Below are 24846 nucleotides of genomic sequence, written 5' to 3'. Positions count from 1 at the left end.
TGACTTAGAGAGGTGGTCTGAGCAGCCTTGCAGTGATTGGTGCAGAATCGAGTTGGAAAATTCGTTTTGTGGCCATATTCAGACAATTTTCGTTTAACGGCATATTGAAACATTTTTCGGGATATACTCGGCATATAAGACGACCCCCGATTTTCGGTTGACTTTTTTGTCTTTGTTTCAAAAGTCGTCTTATACGCCGGAAAATATGGTAGGTCTGGGAGAGTGGCTATGGGTTGATTCCAGGGGATCAGAATAAAGGGTCAATGGTCAGTCTAGTATTACTGGGTTAGCAGTGCCTCATATCCATAGACATTTCCTAAATGATCTCTACATTGTCAAGTCTAAGGGAGAAAGTCCAGCTTTCTCTATACTTGTGGCATTTCAAGAGTTATAAAAGAATCAGTGAGTGACTAATATCAGGTCCCAGAGTGATGCTGGACCATCAGCCATGAATTACAGAGCAGGGCAGGGTCAGAGGAGAGCGAGAATAGTACACACAGCCCACAGGATGCTCCATGAGCCCAGAAGGGCCAAGAGAGGGGAGAAAAATAAAACTTGGGCTATATGCTGACCCCTCCTTCCATGGTGTAAGGCACCAAGCCAGAGTGCCACCCCCACCTTTCTCCCCAAAGAAGGAAGGGGACCAGTCCCTGAATAGGCAGGCCCAACCCTGTTTCCTGGGAGAGCCTGTGGCCTAGCTGGGCTGCATCTCTGCACCAACACAGCTGTTCTGGCCCTTGCTTCTTTCCTTTGCTTGCAAGAAAGCAGATGGTGGCCCTGGCCTGGGATTTAAATTTATGAATGGAAATGCGAACAGATGTGAGCAATCAAGATGGCATAGAAGACATTTTCCCCAGCCCCGTTTCCAGCCCAGACTCCGTCTCAAAAATGGGAGAGAGGGTTCTAAAAAAGGCCGTTTTGATCTGGGGGCAGCCTGGGTTCTGCACATGATGATGAGGCGGCCCAAGAATAGAAAATATGGAAAGAACAAAAGAAGCAAATCGTCGACAGCGCCTGTCCAAATGCAAAATACTTCTCAGCAAAATGCTCACCTCTCTCTTCCTCAAAGCCATTAACTTGTGAGAGCAGAGTCCCCACTGGGTTTTGAGAAGGTCCTTAAGTTTGGTGGAGGAAGGGGTTGTTTGTTTCTTTCATTTGGGGCGGCATCCAGCTGTGCTCAGGGCTTATGCCTGGTTTGGGGATGAGTTCCCTGATAATAGTAGCCACTGCTGGGGGGACCTTCTGCCAGAGAGCTGTTAGGACTTTCTTCCTTGTATGTGTGTTTTTTCTTTCTTTCTTTCTTTCTTTCTTTCTTTCTTTCTTTCTTTCTTTCTTTCTTTCTTTCTTTCTTTCTTTCTTTCTTTCTTTCTTTCTTTCTTTCTTTCTTTCTTTCTTTCTTTCTTTCTTTCTTTCTTTCTTTCTTTCTTTCTTTCTTTCTCTCTTTCTCTCTTTCTCTCTCTCTCTCTATGTCTCTCCCTCCCTCCCGCCCTCGCTCCCTCCCACCTCCCTCCCTCCCTCCCTACCTCCCTCCCTCCTTCCTTCCTTCCTTCCTTCCTTCCTACCTCCCTTCCTCCCTCCCTTCCTCCCTCCCTCCCTCCCTTCCTCCCTTCCTTTCTTTCTTTCTTTCTCTTTTTTTGGGTCACACCCAGCGGTGTTCAGGGGTTACTCCTGGCTCTATGTTCAGAAATTACTCCTGGCAGGCTCAGGGGACCATATGGGATGCCTGGATTCGAACAATCGACCTTCTGCATGCAAGGCAAATGCCTTATCTCCATGCTATCTCTCCAGCCCAGATATGTGTGCGTTTTCTGCTACACACACAATGGTGCTTAGAGGATCCTCCTGGCTCTGTGCTCAGGAATTACTCAGGACAATATTGGATGCAGGGGAGAGAACCTGGGCTGGTCACTTGCAAGGGAAAGGCCCTACCTGATGTGCTATTGCTCTATCCTCTCTAGACTTTCTTATTTTTTATTTTTTGGTTTTTGGGTCACACCCAGCAGCGCCAGGATTTATTCAGGGCTCTATGTTCAGAAATTGCTCCTGGCAGGCTTGGGGGACAATATGGGATGCCGGGATTTGAACCTATCAAAAATCAGGTTATAACTTGTCCCCTATAGATGTGTTTGGTCCACTTAGAATGCAGGGCTGGACAAGAGCACAAGGGGAAGAAAAAAGAAGTCAAGTGTCTGTGTATGTGTGCATGTGAGGGTTGGTGCTGGGGGTGATAGCAGCTCTGATCTTGCACAAGAGAGCAAGGAGCTGATATCTTGGGGCCCAGAGAGAGGAGGGTACCCAAGGGTTTGGTAAGCAGAGCCCAAGGGACACCTTTCACATAGATAGTGGCCATATAGTCTGGACTCTAATCTATGAGAGAGTAGAACAAAGATTGAGTATGATGTATTTTGCTTCTGATTTGGGGCCATTCCTGGCATTGGATGGGGTTATTCCAGGCTCTGCACTCAAGAATCACTCCTGGCAAGACTCACAGAGACCCTATGGGTGCTGAAGATCGAACCCAGTCGACCACGTTCAATACAAGCGACCTTCCCACTGTGTTATTAATTTGACTCTGTATGCTGTATTTTGTATTTACGTGTATATCCATAGATTGTAGCTCTCCAGAATCCAGTCTTTCCCTTTCATCCACCCTGACCTGAAAGTGAGGTGTGTGTGTGTGTGTGTGTGTGTGTGTGTGTGTGTGTGTGTATGTGTGTGTGTGTGTGTAGTGGGGAGGGAATACCAGATTCCTAGAAAGAACTACACTTGGACAGAGTGCTGAAGGCAGCACTGGAAGCCTGGCTCCTCTTACTCCCAGGGACTTGGGGGTGAATCAACATGTCTCTCCAATGCTCGAGTTTTGTGCCTGCTCTCCAAGGTCACCGCAACAGTCTTGGAAGCCATTTGGACCGCAGATTGGACTCTGAAGGCCAGCCAGTCTGGCCTCCCTCACACCTGAGTAGCACTCCAGACCCTACTGTGTGACTCTTCCTCCTAACCCCATATGGTTCCGTCTTTGCTCCCTAGAGGCACCTTCTTAGTATTCCAGGAACAGCCTGATCCATCTGTGCCTGTTGGGATAGAAATTCCTTGTAGACAGAGCCTGATGGTCTTGTGGTGGCCTTGCTGGTCCTACGAGCTTAGGACCTGGAGATATGAGCTGGTGTCTAATGAGAATGGGAACAGGCTTAGTAGAGGAAGTCGACTTAGACTGCATTCTCACATCAGGCAAAGCAGGGCCTGTAGTAGCTGTTCTTTGCATTGATACTAATTGAGCTAACTGAATAAAAAGGTGTTGCTTGGACATGTGGTACTTGAGCACATGTGACTTGAATCTCCCCTCCTGAGATGTGGCTTTCCTACTTTCTTACTTCCCTGCTGGGTTGTGTACTGGGGTTCTCTCCACCTTTGGAGAAGTTCATTCTCTCTCTTGAGCACCTTAGTTTTATTCCCCTGCCTCAGAATTTCCAAATAACCTATTTATTTATTTTTTGGTTTTGGGGCCACACCTGGTGATGCTCAGGGGTTACTCCTGGCTATGCACTCAGACATTGCTCCTGGCTTGGGGGTCCATATGGGACACTGGGGATCAAACTGAGGTCTGAACTGGATCAGCCGCATGCAAGGCAAACGCCCTTCCGCTGTGCCACTGCTCTGCCCTTTGTTTTTTGTTTTAAAAAGGGAGAAAGAATGTGAGAACAGCCAGGACTGAACCAGAGAGCTATATAAAGAGAACATGGGCCAGGTTCCCCAGTTCTAGGGCTGCCCAGGGAAATGCAAACCTTCTCTGCTGGTGTTTACTCAGGCTGAGAGCAATTAAGGAAGTGAAAATCCCATTCCAATGACCCCCAGATGTAGCTACACGTGGGAGAAATGCTGCTCTATTGGGCTGATTCTTTCCTCGCAGGAAGCGCAGGGAGGAGAGATTAGTTCCTCTGTAGTCACATCAGTCTGACTTCCTGCTCAGCTGCTGGTTCCCATTTTTGATGTGGATCTCTATGACAAGACTCGAAAGCTAATCCATTCCCTTCCGTGAGTGTCTGGGGCTGTGCTCTGCGCCATTTCCCCCTTGCAATTCAAAAGTGTCCTTAATTCAGAATAAGCCTATGGGAGGAGGGGGTGAGTATTTGTTATATGTTATATAAGTTATACATATGTCCCTATATAATTGGTTATATGTTCTATGTTTAAAGAAGAAAACTGATTTATTTATGAAAATATAATACATATAAAGGAAAAATCATCTGGGATCTGAGTGTTGATAGCACAGCAGGGTGGGTGTTTGCCTTGTATACAGCCAACCCAGGTTGGGTCCCTGGCATCCCATAGGCTCTGAAGCATCTCCAGGATGATTCCTGAGCATAGAGCCAGGAGCAAGGCCTGAGTGTGTGGCCCCAAACCACAGCAATAGGATCATCTGGAAGGTCAGAACAGGCTCAGCAAGCAGACCTAGCCCCCAGCTAGGTCTTTGCTTAATCCAGGGCTTGTCAGACTATCTGTCTGCTGTCTGCTTGTGCGCCATCTAGAAGGGAAACGGAATTCCCAGCCAGATGAGATAGAAGGGGTTGAATCCAGGAGCTCAGCAACAGAGATGCAGGGAAGTGTGCATCCTGTGGGAGGAAAGGCAGTGAGTGACCCAGATAACCGTTTCTAGGGAACGGGTCACTCTCAGGTTCCACTGGACAAAGCCAGTCCTGGAGTCACAGCTCATGACCTGGGCCTAGGAAGGGAAAGAGATCTTGTGCCAGGAGGCAGCAGGAGCACCGTGGAGCAGAGCAGCTGCATCGAGAGGTTCACATGGAGGTCCTGTCCCTCGGAGATGAGGGATGAGGGTATCACTGAGTCAAGGCAGCCACTTTGGCAACCCCCCAGTCCTCCGAAGCCCAGCCAGAACCACATTTTCTTTTCCTTTTGCCACCACTGACCCTCAAGCACTCAACAGGGGTTCGGGCCACTAGGAAGATGACCCCAGGTGTTATCATTTAAAACTTTTTTTTTTTTTGCGCCACATTTGGCAGTGCTCAGGGGTTACTCCTGGCAGGCTTGGGGTACCATATGGGACACCAGGGATTGAATCTGGGTTGGCCTCATGCAAGGCAAATGCTCTCCCACTGTATAATAGCTCCGGCCCTGTTTTACCTTTTAGTTTCTGTCTTCTCCCCTCTCCACACCTCATGAAAGTGGAGTCCCGTGCCATTCACCCATTGGACCCCCAGTTCCCAGAACGGTGGATACAGATCTGAGGCAAGAATCTGGGGGGGGGTCCCTTGTGCATCAGCCATGCAAATATTCACAGTCAGTGCAGCTAGGATGAAACATTAGAAGCACCTCAAGTTTCACAAGATCTGGAAGCCCCCAAAGCTTTAATTTTTCCTCTCATGAAACTTGCTCAGGTGACATTCTTCCAGCATTCCTTGGAAGCCAAGTGGTTCCAAGTCACTAATTTTTTTTTGGTCATAAAAGGTTAAGACCAGGGGCCAGAGCATTAGTGCAGCAGGGAGGGCATTTGCCTTAAACATGGCTGAGCAGGGTTTGTTTGACTACCGGTATCCTCTAGAGTGTCCTGAACACTTCCATGAATGATCCCTAAGGACAGAGCAAGGAGTAAGCCCTGAGCACCTGCTGTATGCATCCACAAAAAAAAAAAATTAAAAAAAGGTTAAAGGTCATATGCAACAGATAACAAAAAGAATTGAACTCTAAAAAGAAAAAGAATAGGGTTGTACTCTTAAAATCTTAAATAACGAGCAAGGTCACCCCCAAAAGAGGACTAAATACTGAATAGGACACACTTTATTGTGAGATTTTTTTAAACTGCTAAATGTGGAGACTGTTCTCCCTCCATTTATTATTTTGGGGGGGGGGGTTTGGGCCACACCCAGTGACACTCAGGGGTTACTCCTGGCTATGAGCTCAGAAATCGCTCCTGGCTTGGGGGACCATATGGGACTCCAGGGATGTAACCAAGGTCAGTCCTGGGTCAGCCACGTGCAAGGCAAACGCCCTACTGCTATGCTATCACTCCAGCTCCTGTTGCCCCAATTTTTTTGCTGCCCCCCACAGCCTCAATCCCCTTTATTTTTTAATTTTCTAAACTAGCTAATGATGACTGCCATAAATGGCCAAATCTGATAGTTTATTTCAGTCAGAAAGCGTTAGTGTTGAACTCCCACTTTCCACTTGCTTAGGGTACCCCATTTTTGTTTTGGGTCACGTCTGGCAGTGCTCAGGGGATCACTCCTCGTGGAGGTCAGGGAACCACATAGGATGCTGGGGATCAAACCTGGGTCAACTACATGCAAAGCAAGTACCCAACCTATTGTACCATGTCTCAGGCCCCTTTACTTTTTTACTTTATTTTTGGCTCCACCTTTCTCATCTGCCTTCTGTGAATGAGTCTCACTATTGACCATCGTAAGTTCAACACTGAGAAATACCACCAGGTAGAGATGGTATTGCCTAAAACTGTTCTTTAAAACCAAACATTTAAAAAATGTATTTTCCACCATCACATCATTATAATAAAGCTATAAAGATGACATTGATAATAAAGGCAACTCTATAATAATATAGGGGGATCATTTCACTGACTGCTTAAAAATTTTCCCCAAAGGGCCAGAGAGATAGCACAGTGGTAGGGCATTTCCCTTGCATGCGGCCAGCCCAGGACTTATGGTGGTTCGAATCCCCGAATTCCATATGATCCCCCGAGCCAGGACTGATTTCTGAGCACAGAGCCCCCCCCCAAAAAAAAAAAACAAAAATAAATTACTGTAAAGTTTCAAAAATAGTTCAAATATTGAATATACCTATGATCTCTGAATGAGTTATAAAGTTACACAAAACTTTAGTTTTGGAAGGTGAAGATTGGTCACCTTCCTGATAAAAGAATGTTCTCTGAAGAAGAAAAATGTCTGCCTCAGAGATAGGCAGTGGAGAGGGTAGGAGGGAAACTGGGGACATTTTTGGCAGGAAATGTGCACTGGTGAAGGGTGTTGGACATTGTATGTCTGAAACTCAACCATGAACAACTTTGTAACTGTGGGAAGTCCTCTGCAGGGCATTTTTGTTCTATGGGTGACCAGAGTAGGGCCCTTTTATTGGGATTTCTTTAAGTTTAGTCTTAGATGGCCAGTTTTCCACTTTATTTCCACACCTGGCGGCACTCAAGAGTGTTACTTCTGGCTCTGCACTCAGAAGTAACTCATGGCAGGTTAGGGGGACCATATGGGATGACTGGGATAGAGCCTGGGTTGGCCATATGCAAGATAAATGCCCTCCTTGCTGTACTGTTTATTGTTCCAGACCCTGATTTTCCACATTTTATACTGTGTTTTTCAAAGGTGGAAAAGTCCCACTCCAGTATTCCCAAATATGCAAGAACAGTTGGTCTAGTTTGTAAAGAAACATCTACCTACATACATCTGCTTTTACTATTATGGGAAAAACTTTTGTTTTGTTTTGGGGCCACACTCAGCGGTGCTCAGGGTTTATCCCTGGCTCTGATAGTGCTCAGGGGACAATATGGGGTATAGGAATTGAACCCGGGTTGGCTGCATGCAAGGCAAATGTCCTACCTGCTGTGCTGTCACTCCATCCCCAGTAAAACTTTTTGTTTGTTTGTTTTTTGGGTCACATCTCATAGGTGGCAGCGCTCAGGGGTTCCTCCTGGCTCTACACTCAGAAATCACTCCTGGCAGGCTTGGGGGACCATACGGGATGCCGGGATTCGAACCACCGACCTTCTGCATGCAAGTCAAATGCTTTACCTCCATGCTATCTCTCTGGCCCTATTAAAACTTTTTAATTGGGCAGATGTGAACTCTCCCAAAAGCTTTCTTGTCTCAAAACGAGGAAAATTCTGTCCTTGAAGTAGGGCAGACCTGGGAATGATACACGTCCAATTTACATTTCTACCTGCTCCTGGTTCAGAGACCCCTTTGGCAACTGGGCTTTAATCTATCTCAGGCAAGTTGAAATTCTTCTCTGACAGTTGGCCTTTTTGCTCCTACCTCAGATTTAAACGTTGTTAAGACAGGCTTGGATGAGTTGAGGTACTGGACTTAGGAGGAGTCTACCACCCCCAGCCCCAAATGCTTTGCTTCTTCTCTGCTGACCTCAGAGGTGAATTTCTCTCCCAGCCTACTTTTCAGATGGTTTAGAATCCTAAAGTCCTGTGTTTAAAGGTGAAAAGATTGTATGTATAGACTTAGCCTGACTTCTTTTCTTTGGGCAGTTGTGAAAATTCCAAAATAATAGTTCATTCTTTTGTCCAAACTGCAGAACGCATGTACTTAGCCGACGCCATGAATGTACTGTTGTCAGCCAAGATCCAACTTCATTTCAACTCAACAAAATCATTCTTACTGCTGCCGTTCAGTCATTTACTCTTCTGCAGCGGAAACTTTAAAAAGAACATTCTAGACTCCCTCTCCCTGTTGCAAAGATTGCAAATTGCTCACACAAGGCCACATTCACACACAGAAAATCATTCACAGGTGGTTACAGAAACAGTAAGTTTTCACATCAGCTTTCATATTTATATTTGACTGAAAATTCTCCTGAACTCAGTCGTCACTAACACTTTTTTTAAAGCGTTGTTTACTGCATCTTTCAAAGAAAAGAATGTAAAAACGAAGCAGAAAAGCATACAGTTGAAGAAAAGTGGATGCCAGTCTATACAATAAGGTTTTACTTTCAGCAAGACAGACTTTATTTTGGCACTTGAACAAATATTTTGCTTTACAGCAGTGACAAAATATTTGCCAGAAATGTTCTTTTCCTGGCACAGAAATTCCAGCAGTTGTTAACTCTCCACACTGAATTTGCTCCGCATTGCACAGTTGGAAGCTGAAATCTCCATCCCCACCATGCACTTAGCCTCTCTAGCTACAGACAAACAGGAGAGGGGAGGTTGGGAGCTGGTATTTTCTTTTCAATCCCTCAAAGCAGATGGACTCCTAAGCGATGGGCCAGGAGTTTACGGCCATTCAGAATTGAAGCAAAAAACACTGCCTGTGTGTTGCTAAAAATGTTTTGTTTTGAAGGCGTTCTCTGACCATTCCAGGGACTGCTACTGAAATAAAGCATCCCTATTTTATAGAAAGCAAACCACACACAAAGATTACTGAGTCCTGCTGTCTGACTCGGTGGCTCATGGTCGGACATCGAATGAATGGCTAAGCAGAAAAAAGAAATATTCTGCAGAAGGAAGGCGCTAATCACCTTCATTCTTCCATCCTTGATGGAAGACAGCCAAGTTTGTCTCAGGAAGGGAGCAAGGCAGCTTGACCCCCATCCACCCCCTGGCATGCAGACAAGGCATGTGACCTATTCTTTAGGTCCTGTGGTTTAGCATCAAGGACAGATCTGAAGCAGGTGCTCCAAGGTCAAATCATCTCTCAGCAGACTAACCCTTAGAGACCCAAGTAAGGAGAGGCCCCTTCCATTCTTTGGAATTGATAGCACTGAAAGTTATTTGCCAAAGCAAGCAAGCATCCCTCTCCCTATTGTGCTCCCTTATCCTAGTGAGCTTGCAATCATCGAAGTCTCTTGGAAACCTTCTCATACTTCTACTCAGACACACAGGACAATCCATTCCAGTTTCCTCTGGCTAGTTCACAAGCACATCTGCTCTTCTACTGTACTGTGACAGAGTTCTTTGGTTTAGATCTACCGAGTCCTGCGCCAATGCTCCGACACCCCCCAACGTCCGTCCTGAGCAGACGGTCCTTGACCAAAGGGAACGTGTACGGCTGATGGAAAATGCACAAAATTTATAACAGTGACATTTTCAATAGGAGGCCACATGATTTATTCAGTAGTTTTTTTTTTTTTTTTTTGGTTCCCAAATAACAATTCATGTCTATTGGTAGGACTACAAAAGTTACTATTAGAATTGTCTGTGCTTATAAAATACCAACTTCTTTGAAACTGTTATATAGACTCATTAACGCCAGTCTTCGACAAGTTACATAAGAATCATAGGCACTTCAAAGGCTTAAAAAGACGTTGACAACTTAAATGCATTTTTAAAGAACAGAACACCCCCAAAACACCCCCACCCCAATTGCTACTTTCAAATGGCAAGAAATGAACAGATATACAGTGGCCACGGGCATTCGCAGCAACTTCTCAAAATACTGTTAACATTTTTGGGTTTGCTGAGGCTTGTCAGTAATTTGCAACTTGTCCTCCTGGAAAGAGGATCTGATTGGACAGATACGACTGAATAGTTTTGTGGGAATAATCCAATTTTACACATTAATTTGCTGTTGCAAATCTGCCCGAAGCAACAGGGAATCAAAGAAAACAAAACAAAACCAAAGTGAATGTAAAATGGATAGTCTTAACACGTAGAAATTTATACAAAGTAGAGGCTCAAGTTGACAGATTTGAAACTCACAGAGATACCAAATGACCATTCTCTGAATTCTCCAAGACAAAAATTGCACCTTAACAGTTACAAAAGGCATATGGAGTTTTGCGTTTAAGGGGATCAGAGGGGGAAAGCAGATAAGAGGGGGGGGACATGGGGGGAATTAATAAAATTAGACCAATAGGTCAGGTCAATTTGAGTCAATGCTAACCCAGACAGCTTTCAAATCCAGCCATCCAAGACAATTTCTCTACTTGCGCAGTAAAAGCTTTAACCGATTCCATGAACATCACATCATAACAGAATATTTTGCCACTGCTATTTACAGAAACACAGCGGATGTTACCTCAAAATCTTAGGTTGCTCTAAAGAAATACATGAAAAAGTTTTAAATACAACAGGATTTTTCTTAGGGGTGTGCGCACCCAAGTGGCACGCACATGAAAATGAAAAAAAAAAAAAACAACAACAACAGAAAAACCAAAGATCTTCATTATTCTATGCAAAAGCTTTATTTCTTAAAAGTTCAGTGATCTCAGAAACAAGAGACACGAAGTGGCAGGTTCACGCATAAAACTCCTTGGTGGGGGCCTTCTGGTAGGCAGCGCTGGAGGGTTTCCGTTCGCCAAGGTCGTAACTGCCTTCGTCCTTCTTCCGCATGCGATAGACCAACAGCAGGATGAGAAAAATGGCAAAGAGAAAGCCGATCACTCCACCTGCAATCACCGCTGCCAACACATCAGGGGAAAAGAAGACTTTTAGAAGAGATTTGAGGAGCGCAGATATGAGTTTTGTCAAGCCCAAACTCCTTAGATTCTAAATGGCTTTACAGACCACATGATTTCAACTAGAGCTAATACTGATGATTGAATGAGCCTTGGTTTACAATATCATGGAAGTTTAAGGACTAAGGGTCACACTTTTTGGTCAATAACACTACACCCAGCACCAAAGTTCCAGGACTGTACCCTTCTTCCCCTCCAAGACCCCCACCCATCAATCCCCTCATTGTCCCTTGTGGTGAAAACCAGAGTTTTCATCAAATCTGGGAGTTTAAAAACAGAACAAAAACCTCCACAACTTAGAAAACTGGAGTCCATGAAGCAGCCAGGTAACTATGCAAATTTAAGACGGTATAATGCTGCCTTTGATTAGTATTAAAATATCCCCCAAAGCCTCACAAAGAAAAATCTAAAACCTCATCTAATTCCTTGCTTGGAACGCTTCATCATCTTTCCAAGATGCACATTTCATAGCTTAATCTGCTCAGCACTTTCTCAATGACAACTCAAAACAAATGAGATCATTGACTGCAATTTTGTAAGAGTATATATGAAAAGAGCCTTCACAGTTCTTTTCTTTTCTTTGGGGGGGTGGTAGTTATGCCCAAACAGTGCTCAGGGCACCCTCTGGGAAGCTGGAGATTGAACCCAGGTCAACTGTAATATGTAAGGCAAGTACTAACCCACTGTACTACCATCTTTCCAGTTTGCCTTTACACTCCTTGCCTCATTTTGGAGTTGGGCCCATCCTTCCCAGAATTAAGTGTCCTTAAATCTGAGAAATTTTCCCTCTTTTGAATCCAATATTAATATTTATCATCGATAAATTAGATATTTGGAGCCCACAACCTTCGCTTGATGGGCATTTTGGGGTCAACTCCCTCCCCTCAAGATCCAAAGTTTATTTTGAAATTAGGCCTGAGCTAAAGCTAGAGTTTTCTCCCTCTCATCTTTGCTGTTGTTTGTTTGGGGTTTGGGGCCATACCCGCTGTACACAGGTGTGGCTCTGTGCTCAGGATTTATTCCTGGCAATGCTCAAGGGACCCTATGGGATGTTGGTAACTGAACCTGAGTCAGCCACATGCAAGGCAAGCACACTCTGCACTGTGCAATGGCTCCAGCCCTTGTTGTTATTTGAAAAACCCTTTTCTGGCCTCTCCCCACCCTGGTGGCCTGCCTAGGAGCAAGCGATAAGGTCAGTGGACAAGAAAGATATTTGTCCTAACTTCTCGCCTGTGTCCCTCCAGGATGCCTTCAGCGGGCAGGTGACCCACAGAAGGATGATCCCTGCCGCCTGGTCTTGTAGCCTCTCACCTGCAAGGACTTCTGTACGTTTGAACAGATTGTCCGAGTGCTTCTCTGTGTACACATTCGTGTCCTCCTCAGCTGTGTCTATCTTCCTCTCTGTCTCGGAGACAGGAATGTCCTCTTTGTCCACTTCTTCAGGAGACTGAACAGGACAAGAAGGGTGGAAAGGAGAAGATTAGAAAAGGGCTTTGAGAAGATTAGAAAACAGCGGGGAGGGCATTTGCCTTGTACACAGCTGACATTGGTTCAATCTTTAGCATCCATATGATTCCTCAGCATCACCAGGAGTGATTCCTGAATGCAGAGCCAGGAGTAACTCTTGAGCATCACCAGATATAGCCCAGAAATGAAAATAAAGAAAATGAAACGAAATGAAATGAAAAGAAAAGAAAAGAGAAGAGAAGAATTAAAAGGGCTTCAAGAAAGTACTAGAAAGAAAAAGGGAATGATGTGTGTTGCCAGACTGTTTCTTTCCTTCCGAAAGTCTGGGAAATGATGGAAAAAGCATCATGGGAGATTTTTACTGAGGGGTGAGTGGGGTCGGGAGCCCCAGAGCACACAGTGAGAAGAGGGCATGCTCCAGGGCACAGGTCCACCTCAATTCACAAGTAGAAACATCCCAAGTGACTTGCTGCCTGCTCCCAACAGCACAATGCCTCCCAGACCCCAGCTAGCAGTGATGGATTAGTAACCCCACCACCGCCCCTGGAACTGTCCTGAAAAAGTGTCAAAAGTCGCTCACCTCTTTCCCCTTCATGAATAGCAATGATCGGTGAGTCCCTTCTCACTGGCTTATTCTAAAGCATTTCAAATGCAGGTTTTGCTTCCTCATAGCCCTTGAACCATTTCCTGGTCAGACCCCACCTGGACACATGCGTGCTCAGTCCTGCTAGGTGTCAGCACATTACACCACAATTTCTGCAGTAATGCGTGTGCTTCCTGATGATGTGGTTGCAGCAAGCATGCCCTTCTGCAATGTGCTCATAGTGATGCAGGCAATTCCTCAGGCACTCCCAGAGGAGCCCATGCCAGCATCTCCACTGCATCCTCACCAATGGAGGATCTGAACACCTGTACCTTGTCTCCTGGGATTCTCCTAACATCCAACCCAATGATTCTCTTCTCTCACTGCTTACGTCTGAGGTTTCCTCAGGCTTCCGCCTCTCTAAAAGCCCAGAATACTGTATTTGCCGGTATAAAAAGATGACTGGGCGTATAAGACGACGCCCTAATTTTGCAGTTAAAACATAGGTTTAGGCCTATATTCGCTGTACCAGACAGAAGGTTCCTGTGCTGCATGTACTGCATGTGTTCCTGTGCTCATGTACCACAGTGAGCCAATCACAACAAGCAAAGGTGTGCTCATGTACCACAGTGAGCCAATCACAACAAGCAAAGGTTCAAAGGTTAGACTATAATAGACTTCCTCTCTGACTCTGGCCTATCTAAGCAGGCTTTTGACAGTGTAGATTCGGGTCTAGAACATTGTCTAATTTGCATGCATAAAAAGCCTGCTAGGATTGGCTGAGTTAGAGAGGCGGTCCGAGCAGCCTAGCAGTGATTGGTGTAGGATCGAGTTGGAAAATTTGTTTTGTGGCCATATTCAGACAATTTTCGTTTAGCGGCATATTGAAACATTTTTTGGGATATACTTGGCATATAAGACGACCCCTGATTTTCGGTTGACTTTTTTTTTTGTTTCAAAAGTCGTCTTATACTCCGGAAAATACGGTACTTCTTGTCTTCCCCCATTGATCATTATCAGTTTTTGCTTTTCTTTTGTGGTTTGTGGGCCACACCAACAGTGTTCAGGGGGCTCTGCCCTTGGGAATCACTCCTGCTGGTGCTTGAGGGAATCTTATGGGATACTGGGATTGAATCTAGGTTACAAAGCAAGTCCCCTTCTCCCACTGTACCCTAATTGCTCCAGCCCCCATTTGTTGGCTTTCTTAAAATTTAACAGCAACTGCACTTGTGATCTGAATGACCCAAGTTCAAGCGATACTGAAGCCCCCCAGAAACTTGCACAGAAAGACAACAGTGCTATCTGTAAAGACTTCGTGTCATCTGGCAAGTTGTCATCTGGCATCAGTTTTTATTGTTGTTGACTTAAAAGCTTTCCAGTTATTCCTGGGATAGGAGAAATATTGGGTTCAAAATACCCAATTCCAATGCACTGGCCATTCTCTGTCACACTGAAATCTTTGTTGGCCAACAGGGCAGTCCACTGCCAATGCCAATGGGCTAAAAATTGAGCAGTGACCCTTTCCTAAATAATCTTGTGCCAAGAATAGTGGTCATCTCCATATCTATTCTCCAGGCCTGTTAAATGACCACCTGTGTTCAGAAGTCTGGGACACATCCAATATGGTGGCTGCTACTCAAGTCTCAAGGGTCGCATGTCCTAAGAAGGCAAGACTTCCCCTTGGAGGGCCTTAGGTCATCATTGTTTCTATGAAGGGCCACAAGCCAAATCAGGATGATCTCTCTGAACCCTTGGGTAGGGTGGACAAATACTTCTGCTGTGGTGACCGGAGCATGAGGTTCCCCCCATGAAGATGGCACTTTGCCCCACATAGTAGAGCTTACTATTGAGCTGTAGAAAACTCTTCTCTTTCTGAGATCTTCATCTATCATGACTGCCAGAGGTCCAGGACACAGAGACACGGCTGAGCAATCTGCACCCCAAGTATCCCCCTCTGGTCTCCCCAGGCTCTCATCCAATCAAGACAAGTAGGGAGCACTTCTGAATAGTGCTCTGCCTTGGAACTTTTTCTTCTCATGGAAAGGGCTTCAGAAGGCAAAAGTGAGAGTGGAATGAAGCTCACCTGTGTGTGTGCAGGCACCTTGCTCTGTGTCTTGGGTGGCAGGCTCTCCACTCTGGGCATGGCACTGGTGATGGGCATCTTTGGGAGGGGCCGTGATGTCATCTGCTCTGGGGTCTCCATGTCCTCCTCAGCTCCTACACACACACACACACACACACACACACACACACACACACACACACACGTAGAGAGAAAGAGTGGGAGAGAAAGAGGGACAGGGGGAGAGAGATTACAAACAAACTCAGTACCAGGCCACATTCTTCTAAGCTGCTTACCATAGGAGCTCAAGAACTGAGCACTCACTGGCCTGCTCCAAGGAAGGTCTAAGTAGACCTGCTGGGAGTGAGGTTGGCTAATGTTTCTGGAACTTTCTCCAGAATACTCTACAGCCACCTTAGGGGCTGTCTGTGGGCATAGTCAATCTCCCTTCAATGGGATGTCTTCCCTTCTATGTTGCAACACGTGGCATTTTTCTAGCATAAAAACCCCACAGACCATACGCCAGAAAGGAAAACTATCCCACAGTGGATCTCTGGTCTGATGGGGCTGCTGCCCATCCTCTACCTGCCATTTAACCCCCACCCTATTTTTTCCTAATCTTATCATGGGTTCTCACTAGCTTCTCATATTCCCCATCGACTCTGCTCTCTGCTCTCCTCCTCCTAACTGAGTTCTCCCTCTTTCTTCTCATATAATTGGTCAGTAGTGACCTCACATTGGCCCTTCCCAAAAGAGCCCTCATCTGAGAGACTGTCTGGCACCTCTGGACACTTGCCAACCATCATCTTTCACAAGACACCCCATTTCTGGGCTTCTAAGACGCAACTTTCCTGGCTCTCTGCTCACCTCTTGGGCCATCTGAGTCTCCTCTCTTGGTTCCTTCTCTACTACCTGGACAACGTTGAAGGAGCTCCCTCGTAAGCTCAGGGGACCCTATGTGGTACTGGAGATCAAACCTGAACTAGCTACATGCAAGGTCAACACTTCCTTACTGTCCTATCCTTCTCTTCTATCCAGAATCCCTGGGTTCTGGATTTTAAATGATTCTAACTTCAACCTCTTTTAACCTGGACAAGGGGTGACAGCTGGGAAGGGTGGGTAGACATAACCTAAAATGCCCCAGGCAGTCCTGCCAACTTATTTCCATATCCTATGACACATGTGGACTGTTTCTTAGGACATATTAACTATGTCCTATATGAACTATCAAGTTCATAACACACTTGCAAGGTGCGACAAGGGAAAAAAGAGGTGTCCTGAATGGAAGCTATGAATAGCAATGTGGGGTGTAGAACAAACATCCCAAGAGTCCTGCTCAGGTGCTGCCTGGTGCTCGCCTGGAAACCACGAGGCCTATTTCTGCATCAGGGTCCCCAAGGAATCATCCCCTCAGGACCAGCCATCACTCCTTCCTAGATGTTCTCTGTCTTAAAGGTTCCTGGAACACTCTAGCGAAGACAGAAATTTCCTCTGTTCCAAGCCCTTCAGAAGCCTAGTCCAGAGGGAATACAGGTAGCTGTGTATTTGCAAGGATTTGATGTTCCATTGTTCCTACAATGGACCAGTGAAAACCTAATCATGCTTTGTTGGCTTGTTTGAGGCCCACCCCCAGCAGTGTCCAGACCCTATTCCTGGTTCTGTGCTCAGGAGTCACATCTGGTGGGGCTCAGGGGACCCTACGGTGTGCCAGAAATGGAACCACGGTTGGTCACATGAAAGGTGAATGCTTATCCCATTGCACCATTTCTCAGGGCCCTCCATACCAGAAGATCCTGGATCAGACTGTCCCTGCCCTTTGCAAACTCTCCACTCCTGACTCGTGCCTGGCCTGCCTTCTATTCCCATGGGGGGAATGTTCCTGGCATTGTTGAGTGAGCAAATTGGCCAGGTATGTGAGTTTGCAAGTTTGGTAAGAATATTGCATCCACATTTTTTTCTGTGGTGACGCTGAGGGTCTTTCCAAATGCTGAGGGGGACTCAGAGGTGATGGCAGAACTGGCTGGAGCCCCATAGGGAGCAGAAGGGACATAGAGGCTTATAAGATCTGGCTCTTGCAGCTTTGGGCTTGGTATTGTGGGATGATGGCCTCATGCTGAGAAAAAGGCCGGGCTCCTCCAGGAGGACCAGAATGGATGCTGCACAGTTGTCTGGGGCTCAGACAGGCCCCCCTGGCCCCACAGCTGGATCAGCAGGTGGAAGACAGGAATGTCCCTGCTGCACAACAACCTGCCTGCCCATGGATAAGGAGTAGAATCAGTGTCAGAGCTTCATGGGGGATCAGCTTGGGGTCACTGCAGATGACAAGGGGCACCTCTGCACTGACTCTCCGGCTCTCCAGTTCTCCCTAAATACTGCCTGCATGCCAGGCTCAGCTGGGAAGGACTCTCGCTCACAGGATGGGTCACTGGGGCCAGCCCACACTGGACAATAGGCAGTAGAGCCCAGGGGTCTCGGGAAATCCCTCAACCCCTTGGTCCATGAGCAGGACCCATCCTAACCCCCATAGCTTTGGGAGAAAATGGGAGAGGCCTGCAGGGAGTCCAGTGGGTCCCTGGCCCCAAAGAGCAGGTGCTCAGCACCTATTCCACACACCTGGAAGGAGCATCTAGGAGAGTTTCTGCAGTGGGTGATGCCATCCCAGGGCTGTTGGGACAAGGGGGGCTCAGGTGCCATCAGAGTGCTCTTAGGGGATTGGTTTTAGAGGGGTGCTGAGACTTTTCTCTGAAAGGCAGAATTCTTGCTCTTAGTAGAATGTGCATGTATGTATGTGTTGTGTGTGTATATGCCAGCTTTTGTGTGAGCCTATGCACATGACTGTGTACATTAGCCTATGTAGATTTGTGAGATCGTGTCCATGTGAGCCTCTGCACAGATGCATGAACAGGAATCTGCACACATATGTATGATCCTATATAAATATGCGCATCATAAACCTGCACTTTTGTGTGTATGCAAATCTGTATGCATGTGAGGTTACACACAGGATCATGAACTGTACACACATTTGCATACAAATTTGTATGCATGCATGCATATAAATCTGCGTACATGTGATCCTGTATACATGCATGCCACAAGCCTATGCATTTTCATGAAAGAGAAGCCTCACCCGAGCCCGAGGCTGAAGCGTAGTCATCGTCATCGATGGGGTATGCTCCGGAAGCTTCTTCCATGGAGCTGTTGTCCAGGTACATGTCCTTGTCCGATGTCAGCTCTGCCCTCTGTGATGGAGAGAGAAGGGTCTTGGTGAGAATGTGCTGCCTCTTTTTCTGTCCTTTCTGCCCCATCCAGGCTCTCTCAGGGAGGGCCTGGACAACACACTTGAATCCCCTGGCTGAGTTCAGACAGGGAAGCAGGTCCCTGACGCAGATAAGCACAGAACCCTGTAGGCTCTCTGTCACCCATCACATGCCTGGCAGGGTCTAGGTGCCAGAGAGAGACATCCCCAGGCATCTGTGTTCCTGGCTGCCCAGCAACCATCAGATGCCTTCCTGGAAAAGCTCTGGGTGCTGGGCCCCTTCCTTGGGGAGGGAAGTCATGGAGGCATAGCAGTGCTTCAGCTAAATCCCCACCAAAGGTCCTGATGTGACCCACCAGCACTGTTAGGCCTGACTGTGCTCAGAATAGCATCTTTTCTCAAGGGGACAGTCTGATGATTTGCCACCATACAGTCCAGGCACACACTGGGAGCAGAGGACAAGGGCCACAGCCCTTCTGAGCTTGGGCTCCTAGGCTCAGAGCCTGAATGAGCAGTGCAAATTCAAACCCACCCTCACACAACTCCAGCCCTATTCCTGGTCCTTCCACCAGAGACAGTCAGCCACTCCGTCGGTACTCATTTTTCTGCATCTGGCAGCTTCAAACAAGAGCTTTGAGAACTAAAGACTCACCCCAAGACAACCAAGAGAACAATGTCTAGGGCCAGGGACCAAGACACAAAGCGAGATTTGTGTTTGTTCTTCCACTAAGGGGTTCAACCCTCAGCACCTCCCCAAAGCCAACATAGCTGATTGCCAGCCGGTGCTGAGAGTAGACGCGTCTCATGATGATGAAAATCAGACAGAATTTTGGGAAACTGAGATGGAATTGGAGAAAATGCAACCCTTATGATGCCAATGCTGGTCACATCTCCATATGAAAGAACACTCAGTAGAGGGTGGCCTGGGGTGTCCCCAGGAGGAGATATGGCTGGAAAATGTCCCCAATTCCACTACTACACACCCATGCCTCTGAAAGGCAGCCACCATCTTTCATTGCTGCGTGGATTCTATCTGAGTCCATCCTCCACAAGCGTTGGCAGCCAATGAATAGGGGGTTAGCAATAGTACAGTGGGGAGGGTGTTTGCCTTATATGCAGCCAGTGAGGGTTTGATCCCCGGCATACCATATGGCCCCTCAAGCTTGCCAAGAGAGATTCCTGAGCGCAGAGCCTGGAGTAACCCGAGTGCTGCTGGGTCTGGCCCAAACACAAAACAAAACAAGAATAGGGAACCTGAGTTGGGGGGTTCCTTATCTGAGCCTAGAAACCTGAGGGCTAACAGGAGAACTGCCTGGGACCAGGTTGTATTCCCAAGTGATCAAACTGCTAAGTGACTAATATGCAGAGTGATCGAGTTATGAAGCGAAGTGACCACTGGGATCCATAACAGAGTGAGCAACCAAGGCAGAGCGAATCGGCAGCTGTCTCTGTGGCCTGGTGCCCTCCATGGTGACCAGCGTCCACCTTTCCAGGTTGGGAACTTCAACACAAACCCATTAACACATTTGTAAGACTAGAGGCTCCATCCCGCCCACTCCCTGCCTTCCTAATGCATGTTCTGGATTAGACCCTCCAACGTAGAATGATTTTCGAGGTGTGAGCTATCTGGGATACACATTCATGACTTACAGGTGTGCACTGGGTCAGCCGGGCTTCCTTTTATGGAATATCAAACTAGCTGCAAGCGGTCTCGAGCTGTGTTATTATAAGCATCTCTGCTCCCTCTGCCATCCTCCCGAATATTCCAGTATTTATTTTGCTCTCTGTAGGATTGGAGTTTAGACTAGAGTAAAAATAGAAATGGGTGAGACCAACCTGCAAGTTCCCATGTGCTCAGGGAAGGTCAGACTTCCAACATTCTGACTAAAATAACAAGATCCAGTTTCCTGGTGGAGTCAGGAGGGAGTGTGGAGAGGAACGAGAAATTTATTTCTTATTCTGGAGATTTTCTTGAAGCTACCTTCACAGAACAGGCGCAGGGGAAGCCCCAGCAGCCCACACGGTTCTCTGGTTTACAATCCAGGGGTTTCCTTTTGTTTTGTTTGTTTTTAGGCCACACCTGAAGATGTACAAAGCTTACTCCTAACACTGCACTCAAGAATCACTTCTAGTGGTGCTTGGGGGACCCTTGGGATGCCTAGGATCAAACTCAAGTTGGCTATGTGCCCTCAGTGTCGTACTGTGGTTCCGGAACCTCAAAGGGAATCTTTTAACTATTACAATTGGAGGCACCAGGCAAAGCCACGTCCATTCTCCACCCTGTCCAGAGGCTGAGAGCAGGTTACCAGTAGCTGAACGGACATGAGACCTTAAAACTGAGGGTAGCCAACGTCCTGCCTGGCTCCAATGATGCACTGGAATAGTCTTTCCTAAAGAGGACAATACCATCCCTGGGGTATCACTGGAACAATGTAGAGGGCCAGAAGTAGTCTCCGGGTGCCATGGTGGGGCAAACTTTTTATCTGCTCATATATGGGGGTGTGGGGGGTCATCCTCTGGTGCTCAGGATTCTACATTTGTCCTTAAAACCACAGTTTTTTCAATGATGCTCACCAGCCCCTCCAGAGTCTATAATGTCAACAGGTTTTGTGGGGCTGTGGTCCAAAGAGAAACGCCTGCTCCCCAATGTGAGCAGATCCTCAGAAATTAGGATTCACTGAGAACCTCTGGAATCTTTTGTTTGTTGTTAGTGTCAGGCCAGGAGCAGTATGAGGCAGCAAAAGGCGGCCAGAACCAGAAGTCCAGCAATCAGGCAGCGACCACCCAGGAGAAGCACTCTGGCAGGGGCAGCAGAGGCAGAGTCTCCTCCCTTCTTCCCGAGCACTTCAACCTGGGGCTTTATTTTTGTTTGTTTGTTTGTTTGTTTTTGGGTCACACCCAGCGGTGCTCAGGGGTTACTCCTGGCTCTGCACTTAGAAATCGCTCCTGGCAGGCTCGGGGGACCATATGGGATGCCGGGATTCAAACTACCATCTGCCCTGTGTTGACGCATGCAAGGCAAATGCCCTACCGCTGTGCCATCGCTCTGGCCCCAATCTAGGGTTTTATATACCCCTGAGCCAACTATCATCCTGCTGCAATTACAAGGGACAGATTTTTGGTAACTGACACCTTCACCCTTAAAGGGTAAGTACCTGCTTATGGCTGACGAGGAGCCATAGAGTCTCTGTTTCCTTCTAGTTTGGGACCTTACTGCTCAGAGATCACTCTTAGCACCTTATGAATTGCCGGAGATTGAGCCAGGCTGGCTGCATGCGAGGCATGTACCCTTGAGCATGTGCCATCTCTCCAGCCCTGACCTTTGTGATCTTGCTCTGAGGACACATGTGAGACTGAAGCACACGTGGGGCTGGAGCAGGGAGACAGAGGGAGCTGGCAAGGTGGTTAAAGTTACACACATCACCCGAACATATTTAGGAAGGACTTCAGGGCCAGAGGCCAGAGCTCACATGGGCACATCCCCAAAATCACTAGCTCTGGCTCCAATTAAAAACAGAAGAGTTTTTGAAAGAGTATTGTTTTCATTTCTATTTTTGCACCCAATGAGTGTCAGTCCCTAGTGATTGTTCAAGTCTCAGCTGGTGCAGAAATGCATTATACAAGAGACATCGCACTTAGTTTTCTAAAATTATGGGAACAGAAGAAGGGCAGGTAGGTCTGAGTCACAAATACATCAGGCCAAAATTCAGCTGTCATGCCTGCACCCAGCCAGCTTCATAGACTCATTCTGTTCTCAAAAGAGATTGTTTCGTGGAAACCAAGCTGTGAAAAATCATGGGTACACCGGCCACATAGCTGAAAGCTGGCAATCTTAGGAGGAGAGGGTAAGCTAAGTCCCCACCCTGCTGAAGCCACCACACCTGTTGCACCCATCACCCAGAACCACCACTTCACCAAAGGCCCCGCTTCATCACTTCTCTACAGCGATACCAATTTGACTAGATTCCAGGTATGCCACTATTTGAGTTGATAATACTAGGACATTTTTTTTGGAGTGAGTGTAGGCACCCTCCCTCCACCTTCTTGTACTTCTAGAAGCTCTGGAGCTGAAAACATGCCCCAAAAAAGCCGCAGTATAAGGGCCCGGAGAGATAGCACAGCGGTGTTTGCCTTGCAAGCAGCCGATCCAGGACCAAAGGTGGTTGGTTCGAATCCCAGTGTCCCATATAGCCCCCCCCCCCCCCCCCGTGCCTGCCAGGAGCAACACCGGGTGTGGCCCAAAAAACAAAAAACAAAACAAAAAAAAAAGCCGCAGTATGAGCAACAGTGCTTGAAATTCCCGGACAACTCCATTTTTTGGTTTAATACTGTCATCCCCATAGGAACACAGCAATTTAGATACCAAAGTGTATCTGAAGCCACCTAATTTTCAGAAATGAAAAAAAGTAAAAGATAGCAACAAGAGCTTCTTAAACCTTCTGACAATGATTTAATAACGTCATTGAAGATACAATAATATTCACAAACTTGCTTATCGCTGTATTCTTTTTTTTCTTCTTTCCTCTTCCTTCTTTTCTTTCTTTTGTAACAATTTCACTCCCATTTAATTGAAAACAAATGTATTATGATCAATGATGTCAACCATGTGATACATTCTCTTTATCTTTTTAAACTTTATTGATTGATTGATTAATTGGTTGTTAGGCCACACCCAGCAGTGCTCAGGAGTTACTCCTGGTTCTGCACTCAGGCAGGCTGGGGGCCCATACGAGATGCTGGGAATCAAAACAGGCCCTTCCTGGGTGGGCAGCATGTAAGGTAAATGCTCTACCATTGTTATCTCTCCAGCCCGGATGCATTCTCTTTAAATAAAGTCAATTAAATAAAAAAAAATTAGGCCACCTTACAGAATTTCTTTAACCTCCCAATCAAGGCATAGAGTAAAGAGAAGATGAGCCGCCAACCACACAAAGTGTGTGTCAAGCACCACGATGGCTTCAGTCTATTCAACACTCAAGGGTACGACTTAAACATGGGACGTGGAACATGCGAACCCAAACACCTAATGCTCTTTCCCCAAACTACCCTCAGGCTCAGGATCCTCAATGCTGCCCAAGCAATAGATGCTCCAACCCTGCCAATGCTTGTGCCATGTACCTAAGGGCTGGGTTTGTATTCAAGTCTCCTATTGGGAAATGGAGAGTCCTGAAGGCTCACATGTTGGAGCTGCATTTCCTAGAGGCGGGAAATTATATACCTGAGACCCCCATCTATCGCACAGCTTCTTGGAGTGCTGCCCCAAGTTTATGAAGATGGGATCTATTTCCAGCTGATTTCACCACCCCAAACCCAACTCCCAATAGACCACAGTGGGGTCTATAATCCAATGGGCACAAGACCCATCAGAGTCACTGGATCCTGGCACTCTGGATGTCCACAGCCTCTTCTCCCCCACCCCCTGTTCCCCAGGAGTTTCTCTCATTACTGATTCTAGGATTCCTAATTGACAGGGATTCCCTACCTTTGGCAACAACAAAACAGTTCTTTGCTCCAGAACAACAAAGACCAGCTTCTGGCTCTCTCTGGCCGCTTCCAACCTTCACGTTGCCTTCTTAGCACTTTTGCTCCTGGAGGTTGGGGAGACACTTCTGAGCCACCCTCGCTGCTGGGTAACCCCTGTGGCATGCAGGCCAGTCGTGCTCCCCTCCTAGCTGGCCCTGGCCCACTGGTGCTCCCCACAATCTGCTTTAAGTGGACGCATTGCTGAGTCTCCCCCATGGAAACGTATTGGGAGCTGATGGAGCTCATACCCAAGAATGATGTTTTTCATACAGATGGTTGTTCTTTTTCAATCTTTTACAAAAGCAGCTGTAATCAATCGTGCTGGGGGTGAAGGAGGGGCTCTCTGCAGTGCAGCAGCTCGGAAAGCCCGAATATTGATTCTTTTTTCCCCTTGCATGCCTTTTAAGGAGACAATCCCATGGGCAGAAACTATAATCAATTTCTGGAAACTTCTGCGGACGTGAGGAAGGAGTTACATGACAAGGGATTTTGAAAAATTAAATGAAAACTGTCGCAGAGAGGAAGGATGCAGCTTCACTCTCCTCCTCCTGAAGGGTTACGCTTTTTCCCTTTTATTTAAGAAAAAGTCTGTCCAACCAATGGAATAATTACTAAATACTGATTAAACCTCAGCAAATTATTTTTAATAATTATTTTAATTAATAATTGTGGCTAGAAAATTGTTCATAATTGAGTTTCAGTCATACAATGTACACCACCCTTCACCAGTACACGTTTCCCACCACCCATGTCCCCAGTGTCCTTCCCACCCTCCCTCTGCCTGCTTCT

General features: G+C 46.7%; 2 protein-coding genes across 2 annotated transcripts in view; one reads left to right on the top strand and one right to left on the bottom strand.

Annotated features, from left to right (window-relative positions):
* TP53INP1 (tumor protein p53 inducible nuclear protein 1) overlaps positions 1 to 24846 on the top strand; it is a 914054-nt gene that overhangs the window by 865945 nt on the left and 23263 nt on the right. The gene's annotated exons all lie outside the window — the stretch shown is intronic.
* Positions 8503 to 24846, bottom strand: part of SDC2 (syndecan 2) — a 106350-nt gene continuing 90006 nt past the window's right edge. The window contains exons 4-7 of the mRNA XM_049772957.1: positions 18406 to 18517; positions 15297 to 15430; positions 12475 to 12610; positions 8503 to 11106 (exon numbers count right to left, since the gene is read on the bottom strand). Of these exons, the coding sequence (XP_049628914.1) occupies positions 10943 to 11106; positions 12475 to 12610; positions 15297 to 15430; positions 18406 to 18517 (546 nt within the window). The 3' untranslated portion in view covers positions 8503 to 10942. The remainder of the gene's footprint in view (positions 11107 to 12474; positions 12611 to 15296; positions 15431 to 18405; positions 18518 to 24846) is intronic.

This window comes from Suncus etruscus, chromosome 5 (assembly GCF_024139225.1).
Source record: "Suncus etruscus isolate mSunEtr1 chromosome 5, mSunEtr1.pri.cur, whole genome shotgun sequence".
NCBI lineage: Eukaryota > Metazoa > Chordata > Mammalia > Eulipotyphla > Soricidae > Suncus > Suncus etruscus.
This window is presented reverse-complemented; position numbering and strand designations above follow the sequence as displayed.